Source organism: Crocuta crocuta, unplaced genomic scaffold (assembly GCF_008692635.1).
Source record: "Crocuta crocuta isolate KB4526 unplaced genomic scaffold, BGI_CrCroc_1.0 scaffold130, whole genome shotgun sequence".
Classification (NCBI taxonomy): Eukaryota; Metazoa; Chordata; class Mammalia; order Carnivora; family Hyaenidae; genus Crocuta; species Crocuta crocuta.
This window is the reverse complement of record NW_027527920.1, coordinates 5410762-5437501: the sequence shown is the minus strand read 5'-3', so window position 1 is coordinate 5437501 and position 26740 is coordinate 5410762. Positions and strand designations below refer to the sequence as shown.

At 51.1% G+C, this 26740-nt stretch overlaps 1 protein-coding gene across 1 annotated transcript in view; it reads left to right on the top strand.

Moving 5' to 3' along the window:
- Nucleotides 1-983: 983 nt before the first annotated feature.
- The window catches only part of NOX5 (NADPH oxidase 5), a 35543-nt gene continuing 9786 nt past the window's right edge, over nucleotides 984-26740 (top strand). The window contains exons 1-10 of the mRNA XM_077746486.1: nucleotides 984-1175; nucleotides 8207-8330; nucleotides 9896-10046; nucleotides 14455-14665; nucleotides 15660-15894; nucleotides 17414-17567; nucleotides 17715-17893; nucleotides 18807-18989; nucleotides 20811-20943; nucleotides 24577-24719. Of these exons, the coding sequence (XP_077602612.1) occupies nucleotides 1135-1175; nucleotides 8207-8330; nucleotides 9896-10046; nucleotides 14455-14665; nucleotides 15660-15894; nucleotides 17414-17567; nucleotides 17715-17893; nucleotides 18807-18989; nucleotides 20811-20943; nucleotides 24577-24719 (1554 nt within the window). The 5' untranslated portion in view covers nucleotides 984-1134. The remainder of the gene's footprint in view (nucleotides 1176-8206; nucleotides 8331-9895; nucleotides 10047-14454; nucleotides 14666-15659; nucleotides 15895-17413; nucleotides 17568-17714; nucleotides 17894-18806; nucleotides 18990-20810; nucleotides 20944-24576; nucleotides 24720-26740) is intronic.

Genomic DNA, 26740 nt, shown 5'->3' with positions numbered 1-26740 from the left:
TAATCATGCATTCTACTAGGAAAAGACCTTCTTGAGGGTGGGAGGAGGCACCAATGTGCCCGAGGCACTGAGGAGTCAGTTATGCAGGCCGTCTCCACCCCATCCCCCCAGGGGGTGCAGAAGAGGAGTGGGGGAAGGGAGCGCAAACGAGGAGAGGCGCCAGTAGAAGGCAGAGAAAGAGAATTCCCAGTTTTAATTTTGTGAGCTCAGACAGAGGAGCAGACTTCAGGTTTCTTTTGTTAGGCAGCCCATGTCGGTCTGGAGAAGACAAGGAATTTCCCCGAAACAAAAGGAGTTTCGGCAGCTGCTTGGGAATATTCCTTAAAGTCCCCATCCCATGGTAGACTAACTATAGGTGGCTCCGTTAAGTTGGGAAATGAATGAGAAGCCCTCACATCTACTAGGCAGAGGAACAGAGAGAGTTAGAGGCCTCTTCAGTGTGATTTTTATCTCAGCCAGACCAATAAGGTCCCCTTCTCGAGGTTCTTCCTGATAACTGCTGGGTTTGGGGGGCCCTTTCCAAATTAGGTACTCATTCTTTAGTGTCCCTGTTTGTTGCAGGTAAATTGCACCCAAGGGGGAAGGGTTTGGGCAGTCTCTAACAGGAACGGATCAGGGGAATCTGGGAATCTGGCTACAGCATGCCAGAAGTGGCGGATGGTTGCGACACCTAAGGTTTAGTCTGAGGGCCGTCCTACACCAAAAGTGGGCCGTTCGAATTTATATAATTTTGTAGTCTCCCCCAAACCCCTTCTTTGCACAGTCCCAATCCCATAATGTTCCCGTGAGGCGGTGTCGCAAAGGCAGACAAAGGGGTGGGGTGCCCCCTCTAATGAGGAGACCAGTCAGATGCCCCTCTGGCCGTGTCCCGAAGGACCTTAGGTGACGTCAGCCGTAGCCGTCTCAGCTTTGTGACTTGCGATCAGAAACTATTCCGATGCCGCCATAGACTATGCGGTTCACCACGGAATCGCAGACGGGCCCACTCAGACTCCGTAGGCTTTTGGGGACCTTAAGGGTGCCCCCCCGTGGAGCCACAGAATCGAACCCGGCAGGCAAGCCAGACCGAGTCGCACACTCACACTCACGTACACGACAGAGGTTATTACACTCCCTCCCACAGAATTCCTACCGATGAGACCGAAAATAACGACAACGGCAACAGGACAAAACAGGTACAGAAGCGGCCGCAGAACAGGCTGACAGGTTTACTGAAGGGCCCACCCGATGTCTCCATGCGCCCCCGGGAGGGGAGTAGTGCTGCGTCCAGCCTTCCACTTAATCCCCCAGACAGAAGCACATGCGCATTCAGAGTTCAGATGATAAACTGATTTACCTCTGGACGTTCGGACAGGCGACTCCCACGGATGAACTGGGGCCGTTTGCGGGGCGGCAGGAGAGACATGAGTGTTTCCCTGGGTCCCGGGACGTCTTCAGGAGCCGGGGAGGGCGCAGGCGAATGAGACAGGAATTTGGGGGTCTGGGGTCTCCATAATCTCGCTGGGGCCTCCAAAATGTTATGCCGAGAGACACAGAGACCAACGGAGACCACTGCAGCCGAATTCAGGGAGTCTTTCTTACCTGCCCGGACCGCAGAGAGTTAACACAGAGCTCTAAGTGTGCGCCCCCCACCCCCCATAATCTATTTGAGTTAAAGGTTGTCATGAGCCTGTGTAACCAGCTTAAGGGCCTGGTCAACAAACTTTTGGCAAAGAGTGGGGCTATTTTTTATATCCTGAGGCAATACTTTCCGTTGATATCTCTGGTATGGTTGTTTAAAGTTTTCAGAAAGCAGGCTGAAGGCAAATCTCTGACAATCCTTTTTATATAAGAGGATGTTAAAGAAACAATCCTGTAAATCTATCACACTTATCTGATATCCATCCGGTATTGGGAGTCCTGGTTGAAGACAGCCCATAGTTTCCATAGTAACCTTTATGGCCCTCAGATCTTGCAAAAGCCTCCGTTTTCCAGATTTTTTCTTTATGACAAAAATGGGAGTATTCCAAGGACTAGTAGAAGGTTCAATATGTCCTTCTTTTAGCTGTTGTTCTATGAGTTGTCTAGCAGCTGTTATTTTTTCAGATGTTAGGGGCTATTGTTCAACCCGTACTGGAGAATCAGACTTCCAGACTATGGGACCCGTTGCTAATGGAGCAATGACCCCTTCTATAACCTATTTGACTAGGATACCGGAGGAGGAGGAGGTGGTTTGGGGGGCGGTTCCTTGAATCTATCTATTTATTTAAATGAAGTTTTTCTAGCCTGGATGGGGAAGGGCCAACGGTTTGATGTTAATTTTGAAACCTTTGTAGTGGTGGAGTTGGGGGACGGTCCCTGAGGCCACCTTATTATCATTTGGAGGGGCAGTAGGATTGAAGACTAAAAATCGAGCAATTTGTTGAGGAGATACCTTTACCCCTTTTTTGTAAGCATGTTCCGTATTATATCTATAAAGAGTCTCCTTTCTTTAGACTCTTTGTGGCCCATAGCTTCTGAAAAGCAGTTCTTTGCTTGTCCACCAACTAACCCTACTTATCTTATGCAGGGGGGTCCATGGTAACCTACCGTGGGATCCTAACCTTCCTGACTAATGCAATGAAAAAGACAGAGTTTAAAGAGATTACCTTCAGGTGCCTGTGCAGGTGCTACCTGCTGGGAGTCCAATTCCAGCAGGTCCAGGGGTCCCTGAAGGATGGACGGTGTTGGTGAGAGAGAGTGAGAGAGCCCCAGGATTCTTTCTGATCACCAGGCAGGCATCTCTGTCCTGTCGGTTTTGGTGTCTTTATTTATAGGTCAAATGATAACATGACATCATAAGGTGGAATTTTTACAATGGATAGTTCTCTGTGATAAGATGCTTTGGAAAGTGTACAGAAATAGGTTTTACAGAAGTATTCTTGCAGAACTACTCCAATCATAGTGAGGTCGAGTAAATCTTACAACTAAGAAAATAATAGGATGTTCTTAGTGAAAAACAGGATAACGTTTTGTTTAAAGTCAATATTTGTTTTAAGTCAATAACACTAAGATCAAGTCATAGGTTAAGTTGTATATAGACAGGCTAGGAGTCATTCTGTCTGGTTCACAAGAGGAAAAATGTATTTGAGCTGGTTATTAAGTTCTTTGTGCAAACTTTTTGGATTTGATGCTGAATGTGTAAACACCATGGCGGTCCTAAATGTGTCAGCCTTTGAATTTTGGGTTTGTGTTTTAACTACTCTTATCCATCCTCATCCTGGCTGCCAGTGTAAGGGAAGGTGTTTGTGGAACGTAGGCCTTGGGGAAGGGACTGCTATACAGCACCAGTTAGCAAAAGTATATGTAGTAACTTATGTTCTGCCCTTATCTGTTCGTTCTCTCTAAATTAGGCTCTTTGTGTCTGGGCCAGACTTAACTGTCCAGTTATATGCCTTATGGCACCANAAGAGACTTGCAAACTTGCCTTAACCTCTCAAGGAGTTTTCTCGACTAGTGGGCTCAGAATGGCTCCCAACACCTGTGCCCTCCCTCCCTCCTTCTGACGAGCTGTTCCAGCCTGTTCTCCACCAGCTTCCCAGAATTTCTCATCCTGCAGGCTTGAAACATTCACACTTCCAAGAAGAGGGGGATGAACATCAGAAGCCCATCCCCACCCTCCCTGGGTTGGCATTTGCATGCACCCTCTTTTCCAGAGTTCTCTCTGCTTTGTGGAATGCCTTCCTGTGGGTACCAAGAGGTGAAGTAAGTGGGGCTTTAACCTTCAGGGCAGCCATTCTCCAGGTGGGAGTCTAGACCACTAGCCATGGGTCGCAAACTTCCAGGGTGCTTGGTTACATGTGTAGATTCCTGGCCCCTCCCCATCAGAGTTGGTGAGTCCGAATGAGCATCTTAGCTCTCCCTGTTTGCCACAGGTACGTAGAACAATTTGGGAATCACTACTCCTCCCATCCTGCACTACTGGCCAGCAGAGGGCGCTTCACAGATTTCTTAAGCGTGAACTAACCTTGTATTTCTGGGGAAAGTCCTTTGTGATAAAGACGGATTATTATTTTTGGGGCGCCTGGGTGGCTTAGTCAGTTAAGCGTCCGACTTTCGCTTAGGTCATGAATTCGCGGTTCGTGGGTTCAAGCCCCGCGTCGGGCTCTGTGCTGACTGCCAGCTCAGAGCCTGGAGCCTATTTCAGTCTGTGACTCCCTCTCTCTCTGACCCTCCCCTGCTCACGCTGTCTCTCTCTCTCTCCTAGAAATAAATAAAACATTAAAAAAATTAAAAAAAAAAGATGGATTATTATTTTTGAAAGTAAACTCCAGGATATAACTTGGTTGTATTTTAGTTTGAGTTTTGCATCTCTACAAGTGTCATTTGTCTAGAATTTTCTTTCTACCTATTTTTCTTTCTTTGTATGCTATCTTCATTGAGATTGGGTAACGCTAGCTTTGTAAAATAAATTGGGAGCCTTACTATTGTTTTTAATCATCTGAGAGAATTTGGCATTGGACTTATTCTGGAAGATTGGATAGGACTCAGCTATAACAACACGCTGGGCCTGACATTATTGTAAAAGGTTAACCTTTCACTGCCTTTCTCCTTTCTTAAGTGATTTTTGGTCCATTCAAGTTGTTACCTCTTCCTGAAATTGATTCATTTCCCCGAGTTTGCCCAAATTTGCACACAATACTGTTCTATTTCTGTAGCACCTTCATTTTTATTGCCTTTCTCAATATTAATGTATTTTTTTCACTTTTTTTCTTCAATCATGCTTTTCTAGTCTGACTTTTCTGAGACCCAACTTCTTTTTTCTCTGAGTTGAAGCATAATTGACAAAAACTAAACTGCATACTTAAAAGTGAACAATTTGATGAGTTTTTAGCATATGGTTACATCTGTGAAATCATTGTCCTAATCAGAATAAATCTATGATTTTGAGTTTATTCAGTTTTCTAGGTTTTTTTAATGTTTTTATTTATTTCTGAAAGAGAAAGAGAGAGAGAGACAGCATGAGCAGGGGAGGGTCAGAGAGAGAGGGAGATACAGAATCTGAAGCAGGCTCCAGGCTCTAAGCTAGCTGTCAGCATAGAACCTGACATGGGGTTTGAACCCATGAACCACGAGATCATGACCTGAGCGGAATTTGGACGCTTAACTGACTGGGCCACCCAGGCACCCCTAAGTTTTCTAGTTTCTGAATTTCAGACTTTCCATTTAATAATCTATTCTTCTATTTGCTGTGTGTATTTTGTTTTTTCCCAGTTCCTGAAGGGAAAGTTAGCTTGTTTATTTTTAATTTTTATGTATAAATACAGTTGATTCTCACTATTCATGGCAGTTATGTCCTATAAAGTAATTGCAAAAAATGAATTAGGGGATTCTGAGTCATTGCTCCTAGGGAAAATATAGAGTTAGGTCCCTGCCAACATCTGGGTGCAACGTTTTTATCAAAAAATCAATAGATAGCCTTGTTTTTGTTTAAGTTTATTTATTTATAATCTCTATACCCAACGTGGGGCTCAAACTCACAACCCCCCAGATCAAGAGTCATACACTCCAGGGTGCCCAGGTGGCTCAGTCAGTTAAATGTATGACTTTGGCTCAGGTCGAGATCTCGTTGTTTGTGAGTTCGAGCCCCACAGTGGACATGGTTCATGAGCTCAAGGCCTGAGTCAGGCTCTGTGCTGACAGCTCAGAGCCTGGAGCCTGCTTCGGATCCTCTGTCCTCCTCTCTCTCTGCCCCTCCCCTGCTTTCTCTCTCTCTCTCTCTCAAAAAGCAAATACGACTTAGAAAAAAAAAAAGTCATGCACCCCACCAACTGAGCCAGCCACGCAGCCCTCAATATATAACCCTGTTTTATGTGTGCTTATGGTTAAACGCTCCTTTGAGAATATAAGTTGTTGAGTTGTTAACATAGAACTCACAGTCAACAGTGCAAGACCTCATGTCTGAACAAAGCTTACCTAATACACATTTTTTCCGTAAGGTAGTATCACAGGCTTTTTGTGCCTAGGAGCACACTAGCCAGCATTTCAGCACCACTCTCTGGGCCATTTGAAAGAGCAAAATCACTGGTATAGCACAGGGAATGTATTCAGTGACATTGTAATCATGTTACATAGTGATGGATGGAAGCTCTACTTGCTGTGAGCATAGCACAACATGTAGAAATACATTACACATCTGAAAACCCATGTAACATTGTGTGTCCCCTGTAAGTTAAAAAACAATTAAGATTTCTTTTAATGTTCATTTTTAAAAAATATTTTATTTATTTCTGAGAGAGAAAGAGGCAGTGTGAACAGGGGAGGGTCAGAGAGAGAGGGAGACACAATCTGAAGCAGGCTACAGGCTCTCAGCTAGCTGTCAGCACAGAGCCTGACGTGGAGCTCGAACCCACGAACCGGGAGATCATGACCTGAGCAGAAGTTGGACGCTTAGCCGACGGAGCCACCCAGGCACCCCTTAATGTTTATTTTTGAGAGAGAGAGAGAGAGAGAGAAAGAGTGCATGCGCACAAGTGGGGGAGGGGCAAAGAGAGAGAGGGAGACACACAATCCGAAGCAGGCTCCATGCTCTGAGCTGTCATCTCAGAGCTTGATACGGGGCTCGAACCCACGCACAGAGCCTGATACGGGGCTGGACCCCACAAACTGTGAAATCATGACCTGAGCCGAAGTCAGATGCTTAAGTAACTGAGCCACCCAGGTGCCCCTAAAAATTTCTTCTTCTTCTTCTTCTTCTTCTTCTTTTAATGTTTATTTATTTATTTTTGAAAGAGAGAGTGAGAGCACAAATAGAGGAGGGACAGAGAGGGAGACACAGAATCCAAAGCAGGCTTCATGCTCTGAGCTGTCTTCCCAGAGCTTGATACGGGTCTCGAACCCACAAACCCCGAGATCATGACCTGAGCCGACATCAGACACTTAACCGACTGAGCCCCCCAGGCACCCCCAAAAAATTTTTTTAAGAATGAAAAAAATGGGGCATCTGGGTGGCTTAGTTACACATCTGACTTCGGCTCAGGTCACAATCTCTTGGTTCATGAGTTCAAGTCCTGCATTGGGTGAGATTGAGCCCTGCCTCCGGTGAGCACAAGCCCCACCTCTCTCTCTCTCTCTTTCTCTAACAAACAAACAAACAAACAACAAGATTACCAACAAAAAGCACAAATGTTCAAACCTTGCAGCACTCAGTAGATCATGAGGACAGATGTTCATAATATGAGAGCTGGAACAAGAAGACGGGGTATCCCCTTGTTCAACCCCAGCTGAGAATGCGTACATCGGGCAGCTCAAGTTTATCACTACTCTGCTCCTGTCCACAATGTCTGCAAAAATACCATTAGGGGTTTCACAGTTGAACAAACAGGCGGATTCGCAAATATGGAATCTGCAAATTATGAGGGCCGATTGTAGCTACATCACTGAAGGTTATATTGAGCTCGTGGGATACAGACAGAGCCATCCTCTCAGATGAAAGTTGATAGCGACAGGATGCTACACACCCCCACTCACGGCCTCAGTTGTGGTTCGTTGGATTCTGAGGTCACAGAAAGTGGTGTCCTCATTTATCATTAACCTCTGCTCAGTGTATAGCTAGCTCATGTGGGAGGGTGTCTGCTGACGGTTACCCTTGGAACATCATAGAATGTTCCCTGGACCCAAAGTTGAGACCCGAAGTCTGAGTCCTGGTGCGGCGTGTACAGGGTAGGGGCTCTGGGGCAAGATGGAAAACACGATGGCCTTGGATTTGAGCACTCTCTCTCTCTCTCTCTCTCACTGGCTGATTAAATTGTGCTCAAGTACCCAACGGCTCTGAATCTATCTCCTTCTATGTCATGGCCCTACCTGATGGTGACCGAGACCAAATGCACTAGTGGGCGGGAAGTTTTTGGAAAACACTCGAGAGCTGTGTGAACGTGAGGTGGGGGGAGGATTGTCATCATGTCAACGGCATTCCCAGAGTGTGCTGCTCTCTGACCGTGGGCCCACAATCTGGGCTCCATCTCACTGGGAGTGAGAACCTAGCATTCCAGAACGTAAAGAGACACGAGCCCAGGCTGGCTGATGCCAGGTGGAAGGAAGAGACAGGGACTCGGGGCAGTGAAGGAGCAGTCTTCGGGAGCCAGCCCATGGATGGCCCGAGGCCCTAGTTAGAAGAAGGCACACGGCCTGGGACCCCTGGGAGCCCTTGACCGCCCCAAACCCATACACCTGTCTCCTTTGTCTCAAGCACCATGAGTGCCGAGGAGGATGCCATGTGGCTTCAGTGGGTGACACGGCAGTTTGAGACCATTGCGGGAGAAGACCGGGAGATCAGCCTGCAAGAATTCAAAACGGCCTTGAATGTGAAAGAGGCAAGTGGGGCCCCATGTTCAGAAAGGAAGAACCATCTGGCCCTCAGGGACACAGCACATCACAAGGAGGGGAAGATCATTCCCTGGGCGTCCCCACCTCTAAGCAGGATTGGAGGACGTTTCCTGTCTGGGCTACCAATGCGTGTCCAGGTCCACCCCTCTGGTAGCCATGGCCTCCTGGGGTCTTCAAAACAGCACGTGGAGTTGGATATCTGTAGCTTGCCAAATCTTAAATATCGTTGGCCTCATATTTTCCACCAGCCTCATGGGCAGAGTCGATGCTATGATGTACGTAAGCCTCCTTCCGAGAAATACATTTTTCAGTGGGTTTGTATCCGTGAGAGTCCCACACCCTTCCCAGTCCTGTCCCATTTGATAAGGCCTCTGCCCATCCCCGGAACAGCCTGCATACTAACAGACTGGGGAGACATCCACAGGGGAAGTGAGCCTGCAAATGCCCACCTCTTGCCACCCATATTGTGGGCTGGCATCTGCTGGTGGCCTGTGTCCTTGATCGGGGCGGGCCAATGAGCATCTGCAAGTCCCTGTTTGGATCAGAGGGCCCCTCCACTTGCCAGTAGCAGGGATACGGCTAAGACCTCTAAATGCCATGCCTCCTGTAGTGAACATGGGGAAGGAGAAAACGACCTTCTGCTTAATAGTACATTACACTCTTAACAGGAGGCTGCAAAATATAAGATATAGACCATTCAGGATGGTAGAGACTGATAAAGGTCTTCCCCAGGGATCTAGGGAAGAAAGAGGAGAACCAGGCAGGGCTGACTGTCTACAGCTGACTCTGGCGCCCACGTGGCGCTTGTGAACTTCTCACGGTTCCTTTGAGTGAGTCATGAACCCTCCGGCCCCTCTCCCTGCCCCTACCGGAGCGTCTGCACTTGGCGTATCAGGGGCACTGACCCAGCATATCTTAATTTCTGTGTTGAGTGCCTATCATCAGGCCCGGCAGGCAGGGGCTGTGCCGGACACGATTGCTGAATGAATGAATGAATGAATGAGTGAATGAGTGAATGAGTGAATAGAGTGAGTGAGTTGGTGCTTAAGAACAAGCCTTAAGTGCAGGCTACAGGAAGCACAAACAGTAAGTACAGGAAAGACACAGGTGTTCAAGGGCCGCCCTCCCTCTAAGACGGTCCTGGCTCAGTCATCCCTCGTGTTTACCCCAAGGGGACCGACAGGACCTAGGAAGAGCCTGCAGGGGACCTTCTGTCTGACCCTTTTTGCAGGTGGAGGGGTCTGGACTCCAAGACTGATGGGGGTGATGACATGTAGGGGACAGATAGCCCTTAGGAACGTCCAGTCTGCCGCAGGCGCAGGGGGCCTGAGGCCTCGACACAAGGTCATCATCCTTGCTAGGATCTGAATACTCCTTCCGCCGCGAGTCCAAACTTGCTCCCTGCAGATCCCACCCTGCGATCCCACACCAAGCCCCTCGGGTCCCGCGGGAATCCCACCATCCCGCCGCGCATGCGCGCCCACAGTGCCTGACTTCAAAGCCCAGGCCTTGAGCCCACGCTGCACCTTTTCCCGTCCTTCTCTGGCCGCAGTCCTTCTTTGCGGAGAGATTCTTCGCCCTGTTTGACTCCGACGGGAGCGGCACCATCACCCTCCAAGAGCTGCTGGATGCGCTGACCCTGCTCATCCACGGCAACCCCATGGACAAGCTCAAGTTCCTCTTCCAGGTGTACGACCTTGATGGTAAGGGCTCTTGGGGGCGGGAGTGGGAAGGGCGTGGTTTCAGTGGGAGTGAAGGGACTTGACCCATCCCAGTGTCACCGGCAGACCCCATCTCAGTGTCTCCAGGCCAGGCTGATGGCTCTCCCCCTCTTTGTGNTGTCTGACCACTGCCTCCCTTCTGTGGAAGGTGGCAAGAAGGGGCTATTCTGGCCCAGGAGACAAATGCCTCTGATTTCAACTCACCAGAAGCCTGGAACTTTCCTTTGTTCTTTTCTATGTTTGAAAAAAGAAATTGCTTTATTGCTTTCTCCATATTATAATAAGAATGTAAGTCCACTGTGAGGATTTTAGACAATATGGAATGGTTTTAAGAAGAAAGCAAAAATCACCCGTAACATTTTTCTATACTGCCTTCTAATTGATCTCTCATGTGCACACACACACCCCACACACATTTTTTACTTAAAAATGGGATTATACTATATATACTGCCTTTTCTTACTAAACAACATTAACATTTGTTCATGTAAGAATATATTGCTTTGTGACATTTTTACTGTAGCAAAATACACATAACATTAAGTTTGCCACTTTTACCATTTTGTAAATGTTTTTATTTATTTATTTATTTAAATTTTNACACAGAATCTGAAGCAGGCTCCAGGCTCTGAGCTGTCAGCACAGAGCCCAGGGTGGGGCTTGAATCCCTGAGCGGGAGATCATGATCTGAGCCCAGTCTGACACTTAACCAACTGAGCCACCCAGGGTCCCCTACTTCCACCATTTTTTTAATAAACAGTTTTTTAATGTCAGTTCAACAGCATTAAGTGCATTCACCTTGGTGAGCAAGCATCACCGCCATCCATCTTCAGAACTTTTTCATCATCCCCAAACTCTGTATCCACAAAACATTCACTTGCTCCTCTTCCACCCTCCCCAGCACCTGGCAACCACTTTTACTCTCCGTCTGTTAAGAATTTGACTCTTCTAGGGTATCTCATATGAGTGGAATCATACAACACTTGTCCTTCGGTGACTGGCTTATGTCACTTAGCATAATGTCTTCAAGGTCCACCCATGTACCATGTGGCAGGGTTTAATTCTTTTTTAAGGCTGGACAATATTTCATTGTATGGACAGACCACGTTTTGTTTATACATCCATCAGTGGACCCTTGGATTTCGTCCACCTCTTGACTGTTGGGAATGATTCTCTTAGGAACATGAGTGTAAGTCTTCGAGGCCCTGCTTTCCATCCTTTTGGGCATAGACCCAGAAGCAGAATTGCCAGATCCTCTGGTAGTTCTATTTTTAATCTCTTGAGGAATGCTGGAGTCTTCCACAGCGGTTCTAACACTTCACATTCCCACCAGCACTGCACAGAGGGCTGTCTCTCCACATCTTGCCCGCACTTGTTATTTTCTGTTGCTGTTGTTTTTTCATTGTAGCCACCTGGTGGTGTGAAGTGGGAACTCAGTGTGGTTATAGCATCACTTCCTGTGGCCCCATCATATACCACTGTATGTATGTACTGATCCTGTGTCCTATGCAGCACAGCCTAGGAGTTAAGATCTCTGATTCGGATGTCAGGCTGCCTAAGTTCAGAAATCAGCTCTGTCACCTATTAATAATCATGGTGGGGGTGCCTGGGTGGCCCAGTCAGTTAAGCCTTGGACCTCGGCTCAGGTCATGATCTCACGGTTCATGGGTTCGAGCCCTGCATTGGGTTCTCTACTGTCAGTACAGAGCCTGCTTCAAACCCTCTGTCCCCTTCTCTCTCTGCCCCTCCCCTGCTCGTGCTGATCTTTCTCTATCTCAAAAATATATCAAAATTTAAACAAATAATTATTATGGTGAGCCTTGGGCAAGATACTTAACTACTTTGTGCCTCAGGTTTTTTATTTTTACCTATCTCATGAGAATACTAGTTATAATAACGGTATGTACTCATGAAGTTGATAGGATTAAATTAGTTAACTTGTGTAAACTCAGAAGGGATGCCCAGCACAGGATACACCCATTGTATGAGCGCTATGTCTTACTGTGTATTCAAACTCTGTTAACCAAATGGACAATTAGATGTCTCCCCCTTCTCACCACTTTTTAAAAATGTTTATTTATTTATTTTTGAGAGAGAGAGAGAAGGAAAGAGAGAATCTCAAGCAGGCTCCATGCTGTCAGCACAGAGCCAGATACGGGACTCAAACTCACAAAACTCTGAGATCATGACCTGAGCCAAAATTGTCAGATGCTCAACTGACTGAGCCACCCAGGCTACCCCATAAACATCTAGCTTTTAAATCTTTGGCAACCCTGGGGCACCGGCTTGGGATTCTCTCCCTCTCTCTTTCTTTCTCTGCCCTTCCCGCTTGTGCGTGCGCTCTCTCTCTCAAAAATAAATAAACTTAAAAAAAATACACATCGATCTTTGGCAACTCCGTGGCATCAAGCATCTCTGAAGGCCTGGGATCACTAGAGGAAAGGAGACTGCAGTGAGAAAGAGGCACCCAGTGAGACTGGGATGCTGGGAGAGGCCAGACTGTGCATCCCCAGTGGCCAGGACTTGTAGTCTCAGTACAGTTAGCAATGGGGAGCCATTGAAGACTGTTGAGCAGGGAAGTCTCTGGGCTGGATTTGCATACTGAAAAGCTCAATCTAGCTGCGGGCCTGCTGCTGGGCAGGGCCCTCTGTCCTGGGGGGTTTCTCTAGCTCCCAGTCACACCTGATTCAGTGCAGCCAGAACTCATTCCTGGAAGCCATTCCCCAAGTTGACCCCCTGCCCCTAGTACATGAGCAGTTGGCCATACCCACTTCCTGAACATATTCCTCCGCCCCCACCCAGTCTCCATGGGACAGTCCTCACTGCTTTCTGACCACCCAGCTTGGCTCACTCCTGGGGTTTGCTGATGACCGCAGATGGAGAGGTTGATTTGTGTCAGGACAGCAGACAGTGGCGAGGAGGAGGGCGGGGCATGGCAGGCGAAAGGAGATTCGTAGTTTTAAGGCAGGAACTTGAGGCCATTCCTTTCCCGTGGCTTCTCCTTTCTCTGAGATCCAGGGAGAGACTGGATGGCCATGGATGTGAAAAGTAGTCCTTGCAGACAGCAGAAGAGTGACATACCAGAGACGCAGTTAGGAGGGTGGCTGGGCAAGCTGAAGGCCTCGCTCTGGCTGGAAATCAAAGCTTCCTGCTCCCTTGGGTGCTTTCCTTCAGGAGTGTTCTATCTGCTGCCCTGGTGCAGGACGGGAGAGAGCAGGTGGCTAGATTCCCTCAGGGGTGGGATATTTCTAGGTCACCGAATAGAAGGACAGTGGGGCAGGGAAGAAGAATGTGCGGATGAGAATAATTATGAAGGAGGACCCTGGAATTTGAAACGAGCCAAGGAGAGAATAAAGTTGGATGGATGAGAGGGTGTGAAGGGGGCAAGGGAGGGACTGGCACTCAGGATGCGGCTAGAAACCTGCTGGCTGCATAGTGGCTCTTGACTAGGAAAGCCGAGGACCTGAGCCGCAGTGGAGAGGGGTCCGTTAGGCTCTGCCCTGGTATGTGATTCAAGACTCTGGCTTCGGTCTTCCTGATGCTCACAATACCAATAAGACTTTCCATGTATATGCAACTACCTTCTTCCAGGTATTGCAGTAAGTGCTTTATAATGATTATTCTTGAACCAGCTCTGAAAGGGAGGAATTATGACCCCCATTTTATAGATGAGCAAAGTAAGTTTCAGGACTCCGAAGGACTTATTACCCACCAGCACGATTAGTGAGGGGCAGAATTACCAAGCTACCTCAAGTGTGTCTACATCCAAACAAGAACTCCTTAATCGCGGGACCTGCAGCTCATGAAAGATGGAAATATACGCAGAAAAAGTATGCCTCTAATTCTCCTGTCGGCGGGTAGATTTGGCTTCTTTTTCCCTTCACCCGTGTTCACAGAAAAGCCACGTGGCCGGACTTGAGTGCCCGGCTGCGGACTCTTAGGACAACATGCGAGAGCTAGGTCGGCCTCAAGTTAGAGAGCAACAGGGAACTTTCCTTCACCACCACCCCACGTACAGTTTGCTTCCAGATGATTTTCTAGGCAGAGTCTTCCTTACAGATTAAGCAAGTGTTACCTTCTGTGCAGATGGTATCAGAAGCTCAGTACTTAGGAAGCTGCAGATTCTCGAGAAAGATATGCACCGGGGCTAAGAGGAGTTTATCACTCCTAAACTGAGCAGTAGGGAGCCATAGAAGGTTTCTGAGCAGAAGGGGATATTACGTATTTTGATTGATATACCCCAAAAGGGAGTTGGTTCGCAGAAAACTGGAGGTGGACGATTAGGGACAGGTCACCACTCGATGCAATGGTTGTGTAGGGAGGGGGAGACTGCGGGACAGAGTGGGGCCCGGGGCAGGCCCCGACTCGGTTTCAACCCCACTTGGGACAGGCAGCGGCTCCATAGACCCGGATGAGCTGCGCACGGTGCTGCAGTCGTGCATGCGCGAGAGCGCCATCTCGCTGCCGGACGAGAAGCTGGACCAGCTGACGCTGGCGCTCTTCGAGTCGGCCGACAAGGACTGCAACGGCGCCATCACCTTCGACGAGCTCCGGGACGAGCTGCAGCGCTTCCCCGGGGTCATGGAGAACCTGACCATCAGGTGCGGCCCTGCCTCCGGCGTGGGCACTGCCCGCGTAGCGGTTAGATTCCGGGTGCGCAGAGCGGCCTGAGGCCCCGGGGATCCCACANCCCCACCACTTCCCTCTGCCTAGTCCCAGCCCCGCCCTAGCCCCGCCCCAGCGCAGCTACACTGCATCCTGCCCCGCCACGCCCCGCCTCTGCCCGCTTTTTCACAGGGGACAAAGGTCTTGTACTGCGGGACAGCTATTGTCTTGCCTCCGTTTTCTACCGTGTCTTTTCAGAGTCAGCTTCACAGTGTTGAGCACCTACTGTGGCCTGGGCATTTTTTACAATATGCCAATGCATTTCATAGCAACGCCCCAAAGGAAATTAGTTACCTCACCGGAACTAACTTACCTGGGGTCGCACAAATAATTAGCAAAGGCAGTCATCTATTCAACTTGATCGAGCAGGCTCCGTTCATTTGTATGCGATTTATACCAGTAAACAAATGCATAAACTAGGGAAGTACTAAAGCGGTAAGGGCTGTGGAGAAAGTAAGAGACGTGGTGTAAACAACACCGAAGTTTGACTCCAAGCTCTGAAAAGTGCCGGTTGTGTAAGTTCATTCTTTTCGTGCGTTAACTTACTTGTGGGTTATTTACCACACGTGTCTCAGATTCTTCCATCCTTTTCGATTGCCTTCCCCCCTCCCCCACGACCTCAATTGCCAAGTAAGGGAGGTATTGAAAATAGCCTTGGTGGATGCGGCGTCAGATGGGAGCTCCGTCTCAGCTTCACCTGGCTGTGCGACTGTGAGCAAGTCGCTTGACCTCTCTGTTTCCTGGTGTAGAGGGCGGCCGGCCCACCTGCCACGAAGCTCCAGAGACTCGGTCGGTGACAAGGGTCTAGGGGGGATGTGGTCTCTGGGGTCCGAGTACGGTGGTGCTCGCCACACCCCACACCCCGCTCAGACTCCTCCCCTCCGCAGCCCGCAGGGCCGCGTCCCTCTGAGCCGAGCCCCTTTCCCGCAGTGCCGCCCACTGGCTGACGCCCCCCAACGCCCGACCGCGCCGTCGCCGCCCTCGCCCACTGACCTCCGCCTACTGGCACAACCACCTCAGCCACCTGCTCTTCCTGGCCGTCTACGCGGGCCTGCACGTGCTGCTCTTCGCCCTGGCGGCCTGGGGGCACCGGGGCCTGGGCGCCTGCGTCATGGTGGCCAAGGGCTGCGGCCAGTGCCTCAACCTCGACTGCAGCTTCATCGTGGTAACACGCCGCGGGCACAGGGNATGTAAAACAAAGCAGGTATTTTTATTTTAATAAAAAATTTTTTTTATATTTATTTATTTTAGAGAGGGGGAGAGAGAGCGAGCGAGCGAGCGAGAACGTGAGCAGGGCAGGGGACAGACAGAGATGGAGACACAGAATCCAACGCAGGCTCCAGGAGAAGGAGGCAGGGCTCGAACTCACAAACCGGCTGAGCCACCCAGATGCCCTAGACAGCTGGCCATTTTTGTGTACTTACTCGGTACAGTCACCGGGCCGAGTCACTTTCCACTTGATGTTGACGGCGACTGGTGGACCTGAGGAGGTGGGGCTGGCTCCGTGCAGGGCTCCAGGTGGAGAGAACGCGGTCAGAGCCCTTGAATGCCAGGCTAAGGAGTCAGAATATGATACTCTGGGTCAGGGAGTGAGGCCTCCAAGCGTTTTTGATTATGCTCCCACAATTAAAACAAAGCTAAAAACCCTTCCAATAACCCAACTCATGCTCATTTACTTGCAATTATATGATACCGTATTAGCATTAGCCATTAGCCTTACAGCACATGCTGTAAGATAAGTCAAGAGTCACCCTTAATGATCAGGGAGGTACAGCATTAGTTCAAATACTCTTCTTGATAATGTCAGCTTATCTGGTTATTTGTTTTGAGAGAGAGCGAGCGAGTGTGAGTAGGGGAGGGGCAGAGAGGGAGGAAGAGAGAATCCCAAGCGGGCTCCACGCTACGTGTGCAGAGCCCAACTTGGTGCTCGAACCCACGGACTGAACAGTTGAGATTATGACCTGAGCTGAAATCGAGAGGCAGGATCTCAACCAACTGAGCCACCCAGGTGCCCCGTGGGTTTTATTTTCATCCTCAGGACTGGCTGTACCAGGAAGTGGAGACCCAGGACTCATTTTCTTGGGCACTGGCTCTTGCGTTACTAACAGTGCTTTCAATCAGCACTTTCTCTGCAGGGGATCTTTTTAAGCCACTCGTCCTTTCTGTGAGAGGTACTTGAGCTTGGTTAGAATCAGACAACGTAAGCTGCCGAGTCCGCCTCTCTGGGCACACGTATATTGAAACCAAACGAGCAAGGAGGGAGCCCTTGTCAAAAGCCCCTCGGAAAAGCCAGTCTTCCTCCCCCAGGACACTTTGAGAACTATACGTAACATGTGCCTGTCTGACGCAAAGACTGACTGAGGGCACCGTGTCAACACAGATATTAAATATTGGCAAAAAGCTTAGGTACTTCACCCATGTGTATATCAAAATGATACCAACAGTCATTCTGCAACATTTTCTGTTCCTGTCCTTTCTGTTCCTGTCATTCCGGACGCCCTGCTTTGGACAGCTCGGCTGTGGCTGAAGAGAGCACTGAAGGCTCAGGGGCAGGGGAGAGGGTGACCGTCACAGGCGGCTCAGGGGGAGGCTGGGAGGTGGCTGCTGGGGAAAGGAGAATGGGGTTGAGAGAGAGAGAGAGAGAGCGCGCACCAGGTGAGGCTCTCTGTGGCTCTGCCCGGCAGGTGCTGATGCTCAGACGCTGCCTCACTTGGCTGCGGGCCACGTGGTTGGCTCAGGTCCTGCCGCTGGACCAGAACATCCAGTTCCACCAGCTCATGGGCTGTGTGGTCGTCGGGCTCTCCCTTGTGCACACCGCGGCCCACATTGTGAATTTCGGTGAGTTGCCCGGGGGTGGGGCACTTACCGGGGTCCTGGAGAAGGGGATGGAAATCTCTGCCTGGGCGGGTGGGTATCCGCTGGGGAAGGCTGGGGACCCCAAAGGAAAGGTGGAGAGGGACGAGCTTGTCCTGTGCTTGTCTCCAGCGCTCCAGGCCCAGCCCGAGGCCAGCCCCTTCCAGTTTTGGGAACTGCTGCTCACCACGAGGCCAGGCATTGGCTGGGTCCGCGGCATGGCCTCCCCGACTGGGGTGGCGCTCCTGCTGCTGCTGCTCCTTATGTTTGCCTGCTCCGGCTCCTGCATCCGAAGGAGTGGCCACTTTGAGGTGCCCAGCCCTTGCCCCTTGGCTCTCCCGGGCTGGCCTCCCACCTTCACTTCACGCCGTGCCCCCTCTCATTTACCCCCCTCCCCAGGAAGTGCCCCAGCTGCTCTGCACATTCCGTGCTTGTGACTTGGGTCCTTCCTCTGGGCTGTCGCGTCGGTCTGCAAAGTGAGACATGTTTTGCTCTGGAAGCTTCTGCCCTTTGGCTGGCCTGCCCCCTGCCCTCCAGGGGATTCGAGTAGGTTCGAGAAGGGGAAGGGACACGGGCTCACTCCGCCTCCTCATCTGTGAAATGGACCTGCAATTCTCCACCTGTGAATTTACATTCGGAATTAAATGAGATGATCTATGCGAGGCCGCTAACTATACACCTGGCACGGAGTTGCCCCAGCACAGTGGTGTTAGTTCCACGCAGGAGACCCCTGGGCCGATCTGGTCACATCAGGTGGACGTGTACAGAGCACCAGCGACGATCCTTTGAAGTAGGGATCCGCACGTTCTCTTGACCAACAAGCTCTGACGCTCAGACCGGGAATGTCCTAGCGGCAGCTCCCGCGGCTAGTGGGAGGGCAGGCCTTCAGACGCCGTGCTCTGCTCTCTCTTCTCCGGGCTCAGGACATTGCTGTCTTTACTGCCCCTGAGAAAGGGTCAGTGTGATGGCGACCTCGATGCTCATGAGCTCTTTGGGGGGACTCCACTCTGGCCAGAACATCCCCGGGCAGGCATTTCAGATGTTTGGCGTGAGCTCTAGGAACCCTTCTCCAAGCCCTGAGCCAAGGCCCCAGGATGGTTAAGCTTTCCATCCCCAGCCTCCTACCCAGCCCTGTGCCCAGGAAGGTGGTGCTGGACCAAGGCTCTGGGGGCTGCCCTCTTCCAACACCCAGGTCTTGAGTTCTGGAAACTTACTGCCCCGCAGGTGTTCTACTGGACCCATCTGTCCTACCTCCCCATGTGGGTCCTGCTCATTCTGCACGGGCCCAACTTCTGGAAGTGGCTGCTGGTCCCCGGCCTCTTGTTCTTCCTGGAGAAGGCCACTGGGCTGGTGGTGTCCCGCATGGCCGCCCTGTGCATCGTGGAAGTCAATCTCCTTCCCTCCAAGGTGTGAGGGGGGCCTGAGGTGCTCCGGGGGACTTGTGGGTGGTAGTGCGTGGCAGCTGGGTACCCCGCCAGACCCCCAAGGAAGTAGGGAATGGCGTGGCTATGGCCCCTACACAGCGGAGGAGACGAGCCAAGTACAGGGTCTGGTCTAGCCTTCAGGAGGGATGTTTTAGAAGTGCAATGGCAGTTAGGATCCCATGAAAGACCAGCTCACTAAGCGTGTCTGTAAGAGCCTGCAAGCTGCCAGGCCCTGCCCCAAGTCACAGAGACACAGAGAAGGCTCGAGCACCGTCCTGCTTTGCCCTTTAGTTACAGTGCAGGGCTGTGGCTATATGGGTGAGAGCAGAAGGTCAGGAGGTAGGAGACCATCTTTGAGAGGTCAGAGAAAGCTTCAGAATGGGGAAGGGGAGGCCACACCAGGGTTTTGAGAGATGAGCAGGAGTTCGTTGCGTAGACAAGATAAGGAAGGGCCCTCCTGGGAGAATGAACAGCCTGGGCAGAGGCACCGAGTTGTGGAAGGGACGCCATACTTGGGGACTATGGGTAATTTAGCACTTCCAGAGCCAGGGTGCCAGGGAGAGGGGTGGGCGGGGCCTGGTGGACCCCCTGATCAGGGGGAGGGGAGTGGGGCAAGTAAGCCGGTTTATTTTCCATTTCGATTTCTGCAGTGGCTCTGTGGCAGATGGCCCAGTGAGGACCATTTGGGGCTGTTGTACAATATGCAGATAAGAGCTCATGAGGGCCTTGACCCTAAACCGGGAGAGTGGCTGTGGGATGGGGAGGGGGTGGTGTATCACAGAAAGACTCAAGAGGTAACTGGTTGCATTTGGGGTCAGGGAGGGGAAGGAGCCTAGGGCATCTCTTGGGTGTATGTGTGACTGGGCCATCTATGGAGAAAGGGAAGGCAGTTCCTAGGGGGCTCAGCTCCGGACAGTTGAGTGTGAGGACAAGTAAGCTAAATCACGAGGCTCTGCTTCCTTTTTTTAAAATGTTTTATTTATTTCTAGGAGAGAGAGAGAGACAGCGTGAGCAGGGGAGGGTCAGAGAGAGAGGGAGACACAGACTCTGAAACAGGCTCCAGGCTCTGAGCTGGCAGTCAGCACAGAGCCCGACGCGGGGCTCGAACCCACGAACCGTGAGATCATGACCTGAGCGAAAGTCGGACGCTTAACCGACTAAGCCACCCGGGCGCCCCTCGAGGCTCTGCTTCCTGTGGAGGCTCTAACATCAGACAGCCGTGATTAGCTGCAGATCCCATGGTCTCCTAGCTGGTGGCCTTGAGCAAGCTCCTTAACCATCCTGAGCCTTAGCTTCTTATCTGTAAAGTAGAGAAAGGATGGATCCGTCTCAGAGAATTGCTGTTAAGGACCAGAGATGACCCTTTAAGTGGCTTGCACAGCTTTGGCACGCTGTGGGTGCTCAATAAACAGAAGCTGTTGTCCGAGAGGATATTGTCCTACTGGGGGAGATACCCAGGAGGGGCCGGAATGCCAGCCAGATACTACAGAAGTTTCAAGAAATGGGCGACAGCCGTCGGGGGGCCTCGCCAAGAAGGGCCACTACCAGCAGTGTTTACCCCATGAGACGTGGGATCAAAGCACGAGCCCCACGTTGGACACACCCCGACTGTCACTTTCTCTGATCACCGCCCACCCTGGCCGGCAGATGTGAGGTGGGCCGAGCCCCACTCACAGGCGGGAGGGTCCCACGTCCAGGGCTGGCCTGGTGTGTGGGAGGAGGATGGCCCAGCCCTCTCACCTGTGGGGGCACCTGGCGGCTTTAGCCCTGTACGTGTGACCCTGACTTTCCTCTCTCTCCCCAGGTCACCCATCTGCTCATCAAGCGGCCCCCTCTGTTCCACTATAGGCCGGGCGACTACTTGTACCTGAACATCCCCACCATCGCGCGTTATGAGTGGCACCCATTCAGCATCAGCAGCGCTCCGGAGCAGAAGGGTAGGCCAGCCCCGCCACTCACTCGACAGATATTATACCAGGTTCTGCCTGGTGCCAGGCACAGGCTGGGAACCGGGAACCCGGAAGTGAGCAAGGCTGGGGATGCGAAGTCGACCTCCAAATGCTCCCTCTGAGACCAGGAAACAGATGGGCAAACACTTACTGACTGGGGAAGTGGGGGCTGTGCCAGCTGACGGGGGGGTCACCTGAGGGCCAGGCCTGGAGGGGGGTAGGTGGGTGAGGCTCCTTTGAAGGGTCGGTTGGAGCCTACTAGACAGAGAAGATGGGGGAGGAGGCAGAGCAAAAGGCGCAAGGAACAGCATGGAAAGCTGGGGACACGGGGCAATTTAATGCAGTCAGCGCTACATCGGGGGTGGGGTGGGGAGGCGGGAGAGCGGGTCAGAGAAGACAGAAAGGCAGAGCTGGCTAGGGCCGGGGTGCCGCCAAGGGGGACTTTGAACGGGGATGGTTGGTGTAGGCTGTTGGGGGCGTGCAGGGATCTGAGGCAGAGGAGTAGCCAGCTCGGAAGATCTAGGGCCTTCTCTGTGGGCCGCGGCAGGAAGCCAGGCTCCCCCGTCCCTGCGGAGCCCCAAGGCAGCAGAATCCCCTGAATCCTCCTTCCCCTTCCCCGGACCATTCTCGTCTCTCTCTGGGTCACCGGCACCCGTGAAACTGCTCGGCTCACGCTCCCTTCACCCAGCGGACCGCCGGCCTCCACCCACGGGCGTGCCATCCTTCTGGTCCTGGGCTGTGCTGGAGCCAGCACCGGACCTGTGCCCTCTTCCTAGGCCAGAGATGCGCCTTTCCGCCATAAGTGGTAATTCTGGCAGCAAGTGCCTCACCTGATCCTTGCTCAGCTTCACCAGATGACGCAGGGCCCTGGTTGCCTGTTTTCTGTGACTCGTCCCTGTTCAAAACTTTAGTTGCGCTCAGGGTGCCTTCCAGCACTGAGCCCCGGCCCAGCCCCCACAGTTCAGACCCGCTGCGAGGGTTCCCTGTGTGAGGCTGGAGTCACCTGCGTGATGGTTTGGACGTACAACGGGGCAAGGATGGGGGTGGAGGCTGGAGGGGGAGGGTTCTTTATTCCTATTTTTCTTTCCTGTTCTGCTTCTCAGAAACAGATGGGCTCTCAGGAAATTCAAACAGTATAGAAATATGTGCAGAAGAAAATTAAAATCCCTCAAACAATCCCACCCAAAGTCTTCTGGTGAGCTGTCTTCTGGATCTGTCTTTATGTCTGTACATGGTTCTAGAGACGTGGAGAGAGTTTTGCATACACGGGGTCACACTCTTCCACTGTTTGGCAGCCCGCTCTTTCTCTGTGAGCAGTGTGTCATAAAGGTCTTTGCATGTCAGTTCTTTGGGGAAAAAAAAAGAGCTTTCCAAGGAGCCTCTGGGTGGCTCAGTCAGTTGAGTGCCCGACTTCAGCTCAGGTCATGATCTCACGGTTCGTGAGTTCAAGCCCCGTGTCGGGCTCCGTGCTGACAGCTCAGAGCCTGGAGCCTGCTTCCAATTCTGTGTCTCCCTTGCTCTCTGCCCTTCCCCTACTTGCGGTCTGTTTCTGTCTCTCAAAAAGGGATAAATGTTTTTGAATAAATAAATCAGTAACCAGTTTTGGGGGCCACTTGAATGGCTCACTCAGTTGAGTGTCTGACTTCAGTTCAGGTCATGATCTCACAGTTCATGGGTTTGAGCCCCGCATCGGGCTCTGGGTTGACAGCTCAGAGTTTGGAGCCTACTTAGGATTCTGTGTCTCCCTCGTGCTCTCTGCCCCTCTCCCACTCATGCTTTGTTTCTCTGTCTCTCAAAAATGAATAAACGTTAAAAATTTTCTAATAAGTAAATAACCATCTTTAAAAATATAAAAAAATAAAAAAGACCTACACTTTGTGTGGCTGCATAGTATTCCAATATAAGGATACCCATATGATTACAACGTCCACATATATGAGACAAATGTGTCATTGACTTGGCTGATTCTTTTTAAAAATTTTTTTGCTTATTTATTTTTGAGACAGAAACAGAGCATGAGTAGGGGAGGGGCAGAGAGAGAGGGAGATACAGAATCTGAAGCAGGCTCCAGGCTCTGAGCTGGCTGTCAGCACAGAGCCTGATGCGGGACCCGAACCCACGAACCGTGAGATCATGACCTGAGCCGAAGTCGGACACTTAATGGACTGAGCCACCCAGGCGCCCCTTGGCCGATTCTTTTTTTTTTTTTAATCAGGGCCTTAGCGTGGACCCTGCCTGTCTCTCGGGCCCTGAGTCTCCTGCAGTGGGCTGAGTGAGTCCGTCTGCGTGCTGGTACCTACTCTGACTTGGTTTACAGAGCTGGCTTACAGAAATCAGGAGTGGAGTCAGGTTGACAGCAGTGCCTGATCACATTCTCCCAGCGTTTAGGGAGGCCTCCTACCTGCAGTGACTGTGCGGGGCGCTTCAGAGGGCGTGCGTGTAAACAGGGCACAGCCTGGCACCCCCCCCCATACTTGTACCGTCAAGGGGGAGGGAGCCTCGGAGAATTAACTGAACCTTAGCATCATCTTCAACTGTGAGCGTCGACAGCCAGCCACAGTAGCTGTCACAATACCTGTGACTTTCTCAAAATAAAAGCCACAAAGTGTTTGAGATCGCGTTATCACAGTCTCCAATCCCTCAGGATATCATTTATGCTCGTCACTACTTGAGGTTGCAGTGGCCGTGCAATTTGGGCTGGATCTCATAGTTTCCTGTGTGGGCAAAGAAGCAGACGTGGTCTTAAATCACACATTTGATGGTGTTTTTGCTTGTTTTGTGTGTGTGTGTGTTTGGTTTTTTGTTTTGTTTTGTTTTACAAACACATGTTGTTTCATTTGTGATTTCCATGTGTGTCTCTTTGTGTGTGTGTTTTAGGTTTATTTATTTATTTTGAGAGGGACAGAGAGAGTGCAAGCAGGGGAGGGACACAGAGAGAGAGAGAATCCCAAGCAGGCTCTGCAGGGTCAGCATAGAGCCCGACGTGGGGCTCAAACTCATGAACAGTGAGATCGTGACCTGAGCTTAAATCAAATCGGACGCTTAACCCACTGAGCCACCCAGGCGCCCCGATGGTTTTAACATTTGTAAAAAAGGGTTAAGAATGCCTCAGCAGGAGATCTCTTGGGGGGGCCTCCTTGTTCAAATGTTATGGGTTCTCTCTGGTACCCTCCAGCAGGGGGTACTCACCCGCACCACCTTTCTGCCAGTCACCCACTCAGCAGAGAACCTTAATTAGCAGCCGCTACATCCAAGGTGCTGAGCACCATAGCACCTAATGTGTACAGAGCCGTTGACAAGCACCTGGGTGAATTGTGAGACCCTGGCCTGAGGGAGGAGGCAGGGCCCCCACCCCGACGGAGCTCCTGGTGTGCTACTCTGACCCTAGCCTTGGCAGAGGAGACTGCTTAAGCTGACCTCACGGAGAAAGACTACAGTATCTGCACCAGAGAGCTCAGGTTTCCAGGTCCCATGGCTGTGACTGCTGGCTTGGGCCCGAGGAAGGACATTCAGTGTGGAACTGGAGTAGTTGATGCCCAGCCCCAGCCCCTCAGGTGACACAGACCTGCTCCTCGCTGGAGGCCAGCACTGACCCCTCCCCCCGCCCTGTCACTTGCTCAGACACCATCTGGCTCCACATCCGGTCCCAAGGGCAGTGGACGAACAGGCTGTATGAGTCCTTCAGGACATCAGACCCCGTGGACTGTAGCTCCAAACGGCTTTCAAGGAGTCTGAGGATGAGAAGGAGCCAGAGGAAGCCCCAGGTAGGTGGCTTCCGGGGAGGAAGGGTCCACTGTGGAGGCATACCCAACGGGGACCAAGTTGCCATCTTCTCAGCTCAATCATTGAGCACCAGCTGTATACACTGGTGGATGGCAGCACAGGGAGTGAGGCGACTGTGGACAGTGTGATCCAACAGCCCGCCCGCCCCCAAGGCCTCTCTAGTCCCATGTCCTCCATTAGAAGTCAGGGGGACAATGGAAAGAGGGGGAAATTGAGATCAGAAAAAACCCCCCTCCACGCCCCTGCCCTAGCACCTTCCGACTGTATGGTCTTGCACGTCGCTCAGCCTCATCGAGCTTTAGCCTAGTCAACCATGAACTAACTGCAGGTGCTTCCCAACCTTGGCCTCCCTTTGTCACATGATTCTTTTAAAGGGCCAGAGATGGAGCGCATGCAGGGAAAGCACTGAGCTAAGGGGACAGCACGGTCCCCGTGGACCGTTCATGGTCACCGCCGGCAGCATCCGTGGCAGCACAGTTATCTTTTGAGCCCCGACGAACCCCACAAAGCTGACNGTTTGGGGGCGTGCAGTACAATGAGAGTGAGAACAGACAAAGGAGGCTAAAGGCGCCTGAACCACACACCTCAGTTGGGAGACGTGTTAATATGGGGAATCCCCTCCTGAAGGTCAAAGGAAAAGCAGCCCCAGGCCTGGCTCAGCCCTGCCATGCCCCTGTGGAATTTCAAGTCCGCGGGAGAAAAAAACGGGCAGAATCCTGCCAGGCCAGACCAGAGAACCCCTTCAGAAAGACGCAGAGAACAAAGCTTTGGGAAATGAAGGGGTCGGTACAAACAAGCAGGGGGTTCTCTGCTCTTAATCAGGGGACCCTTTCTGAAGGAGGGAGCTGGCTTTGAACACCGGGGGAGTCCTGCACACCAGGAACCGCGGGTAGAGACATTAAAGGCTGTGCTGCTTTAGGACCGTAAGGCACCACCGCCAGAGAATAAATTGGCATAATCTTTCTAGCAGGTGGTCTGGCCACGTGTGTCAGCATTTTAAATATGTGTCCCCACAGGCCCAGCCCCTCCAGTTTTAGGGATTTGTCCCCAAAAGCTAATTGGGTAGTTGCACAGGAAGTGTGTCCATCACCTTGTTCATTCATTCATTTAGCAAACATTTACTGGGCACAGCACCTACCGTTTTGTAAGTACTGTTCCAGATGCTGGAGATAAATCCGTAAGCAAAAGCGACGCGGTCCCTGCTTACCTTCTGGAGCGAGAGATAGACAATAAACAAGCAGAATACAGACATAATGTGTCAAGTGATCATACCTGCCGTGAAGAAAAACAAATCAGGGTAAAGGGACAGACAGAGAGACAAGGACAGTGCTCTCTGCTAGATGGTGGCTGTTAACGTACACAAATGAGAAAATGGGGGTGATCAGAATTGTCCACCACTAGGGATGTAGCTACGAAAGTGACTGATTACCTTTATTGTGGAATCCTAAGTCCCTAAAAAAAGGTTATGCAAATGTATGTGCATTAGCATGGAAAGCTAGTCAAGGTGTAGTGAGGGAAAAGGCAGGTTACAAAGCAATGTGATTCACTTATGTAAAAGAGAGAGGGAGAGAGAAAGAGGGAGAGAGAGAGAGAGAAAGTCTGGAAGGACATAGAAAAAATGTTTGGAGAAGTGATTCCAGTTTATTCAGGGTACTTTTTCCTTTTACTCTTTATACTTCTGTAACATGTGAGTCTTTAAGAACTAACACGTATTAATTTCATGATTAAAATTTGTTTACTGTTTATTTATTTTGAGACAGAAAGAGCTTGAGCAGGGGAGGGGCAGAGAGGGAGAATCCCAAGCAGGCTCTGCCCTGTTGGCACAGAGCCCAATGCCGGGGCTCAAACTCACGAACCCGTGAGATCATGACCTGAGCCGAAACCAAGAGTCGACTAAACCAACTGAGCTGCCCAGACGCCCCGGTTCCATGATTTAGATAATAAAGCCGTGTCCACTTTGAAACCAAACAGTGCCAGCCCATCTGTTCCGGAGCCGTGGCAC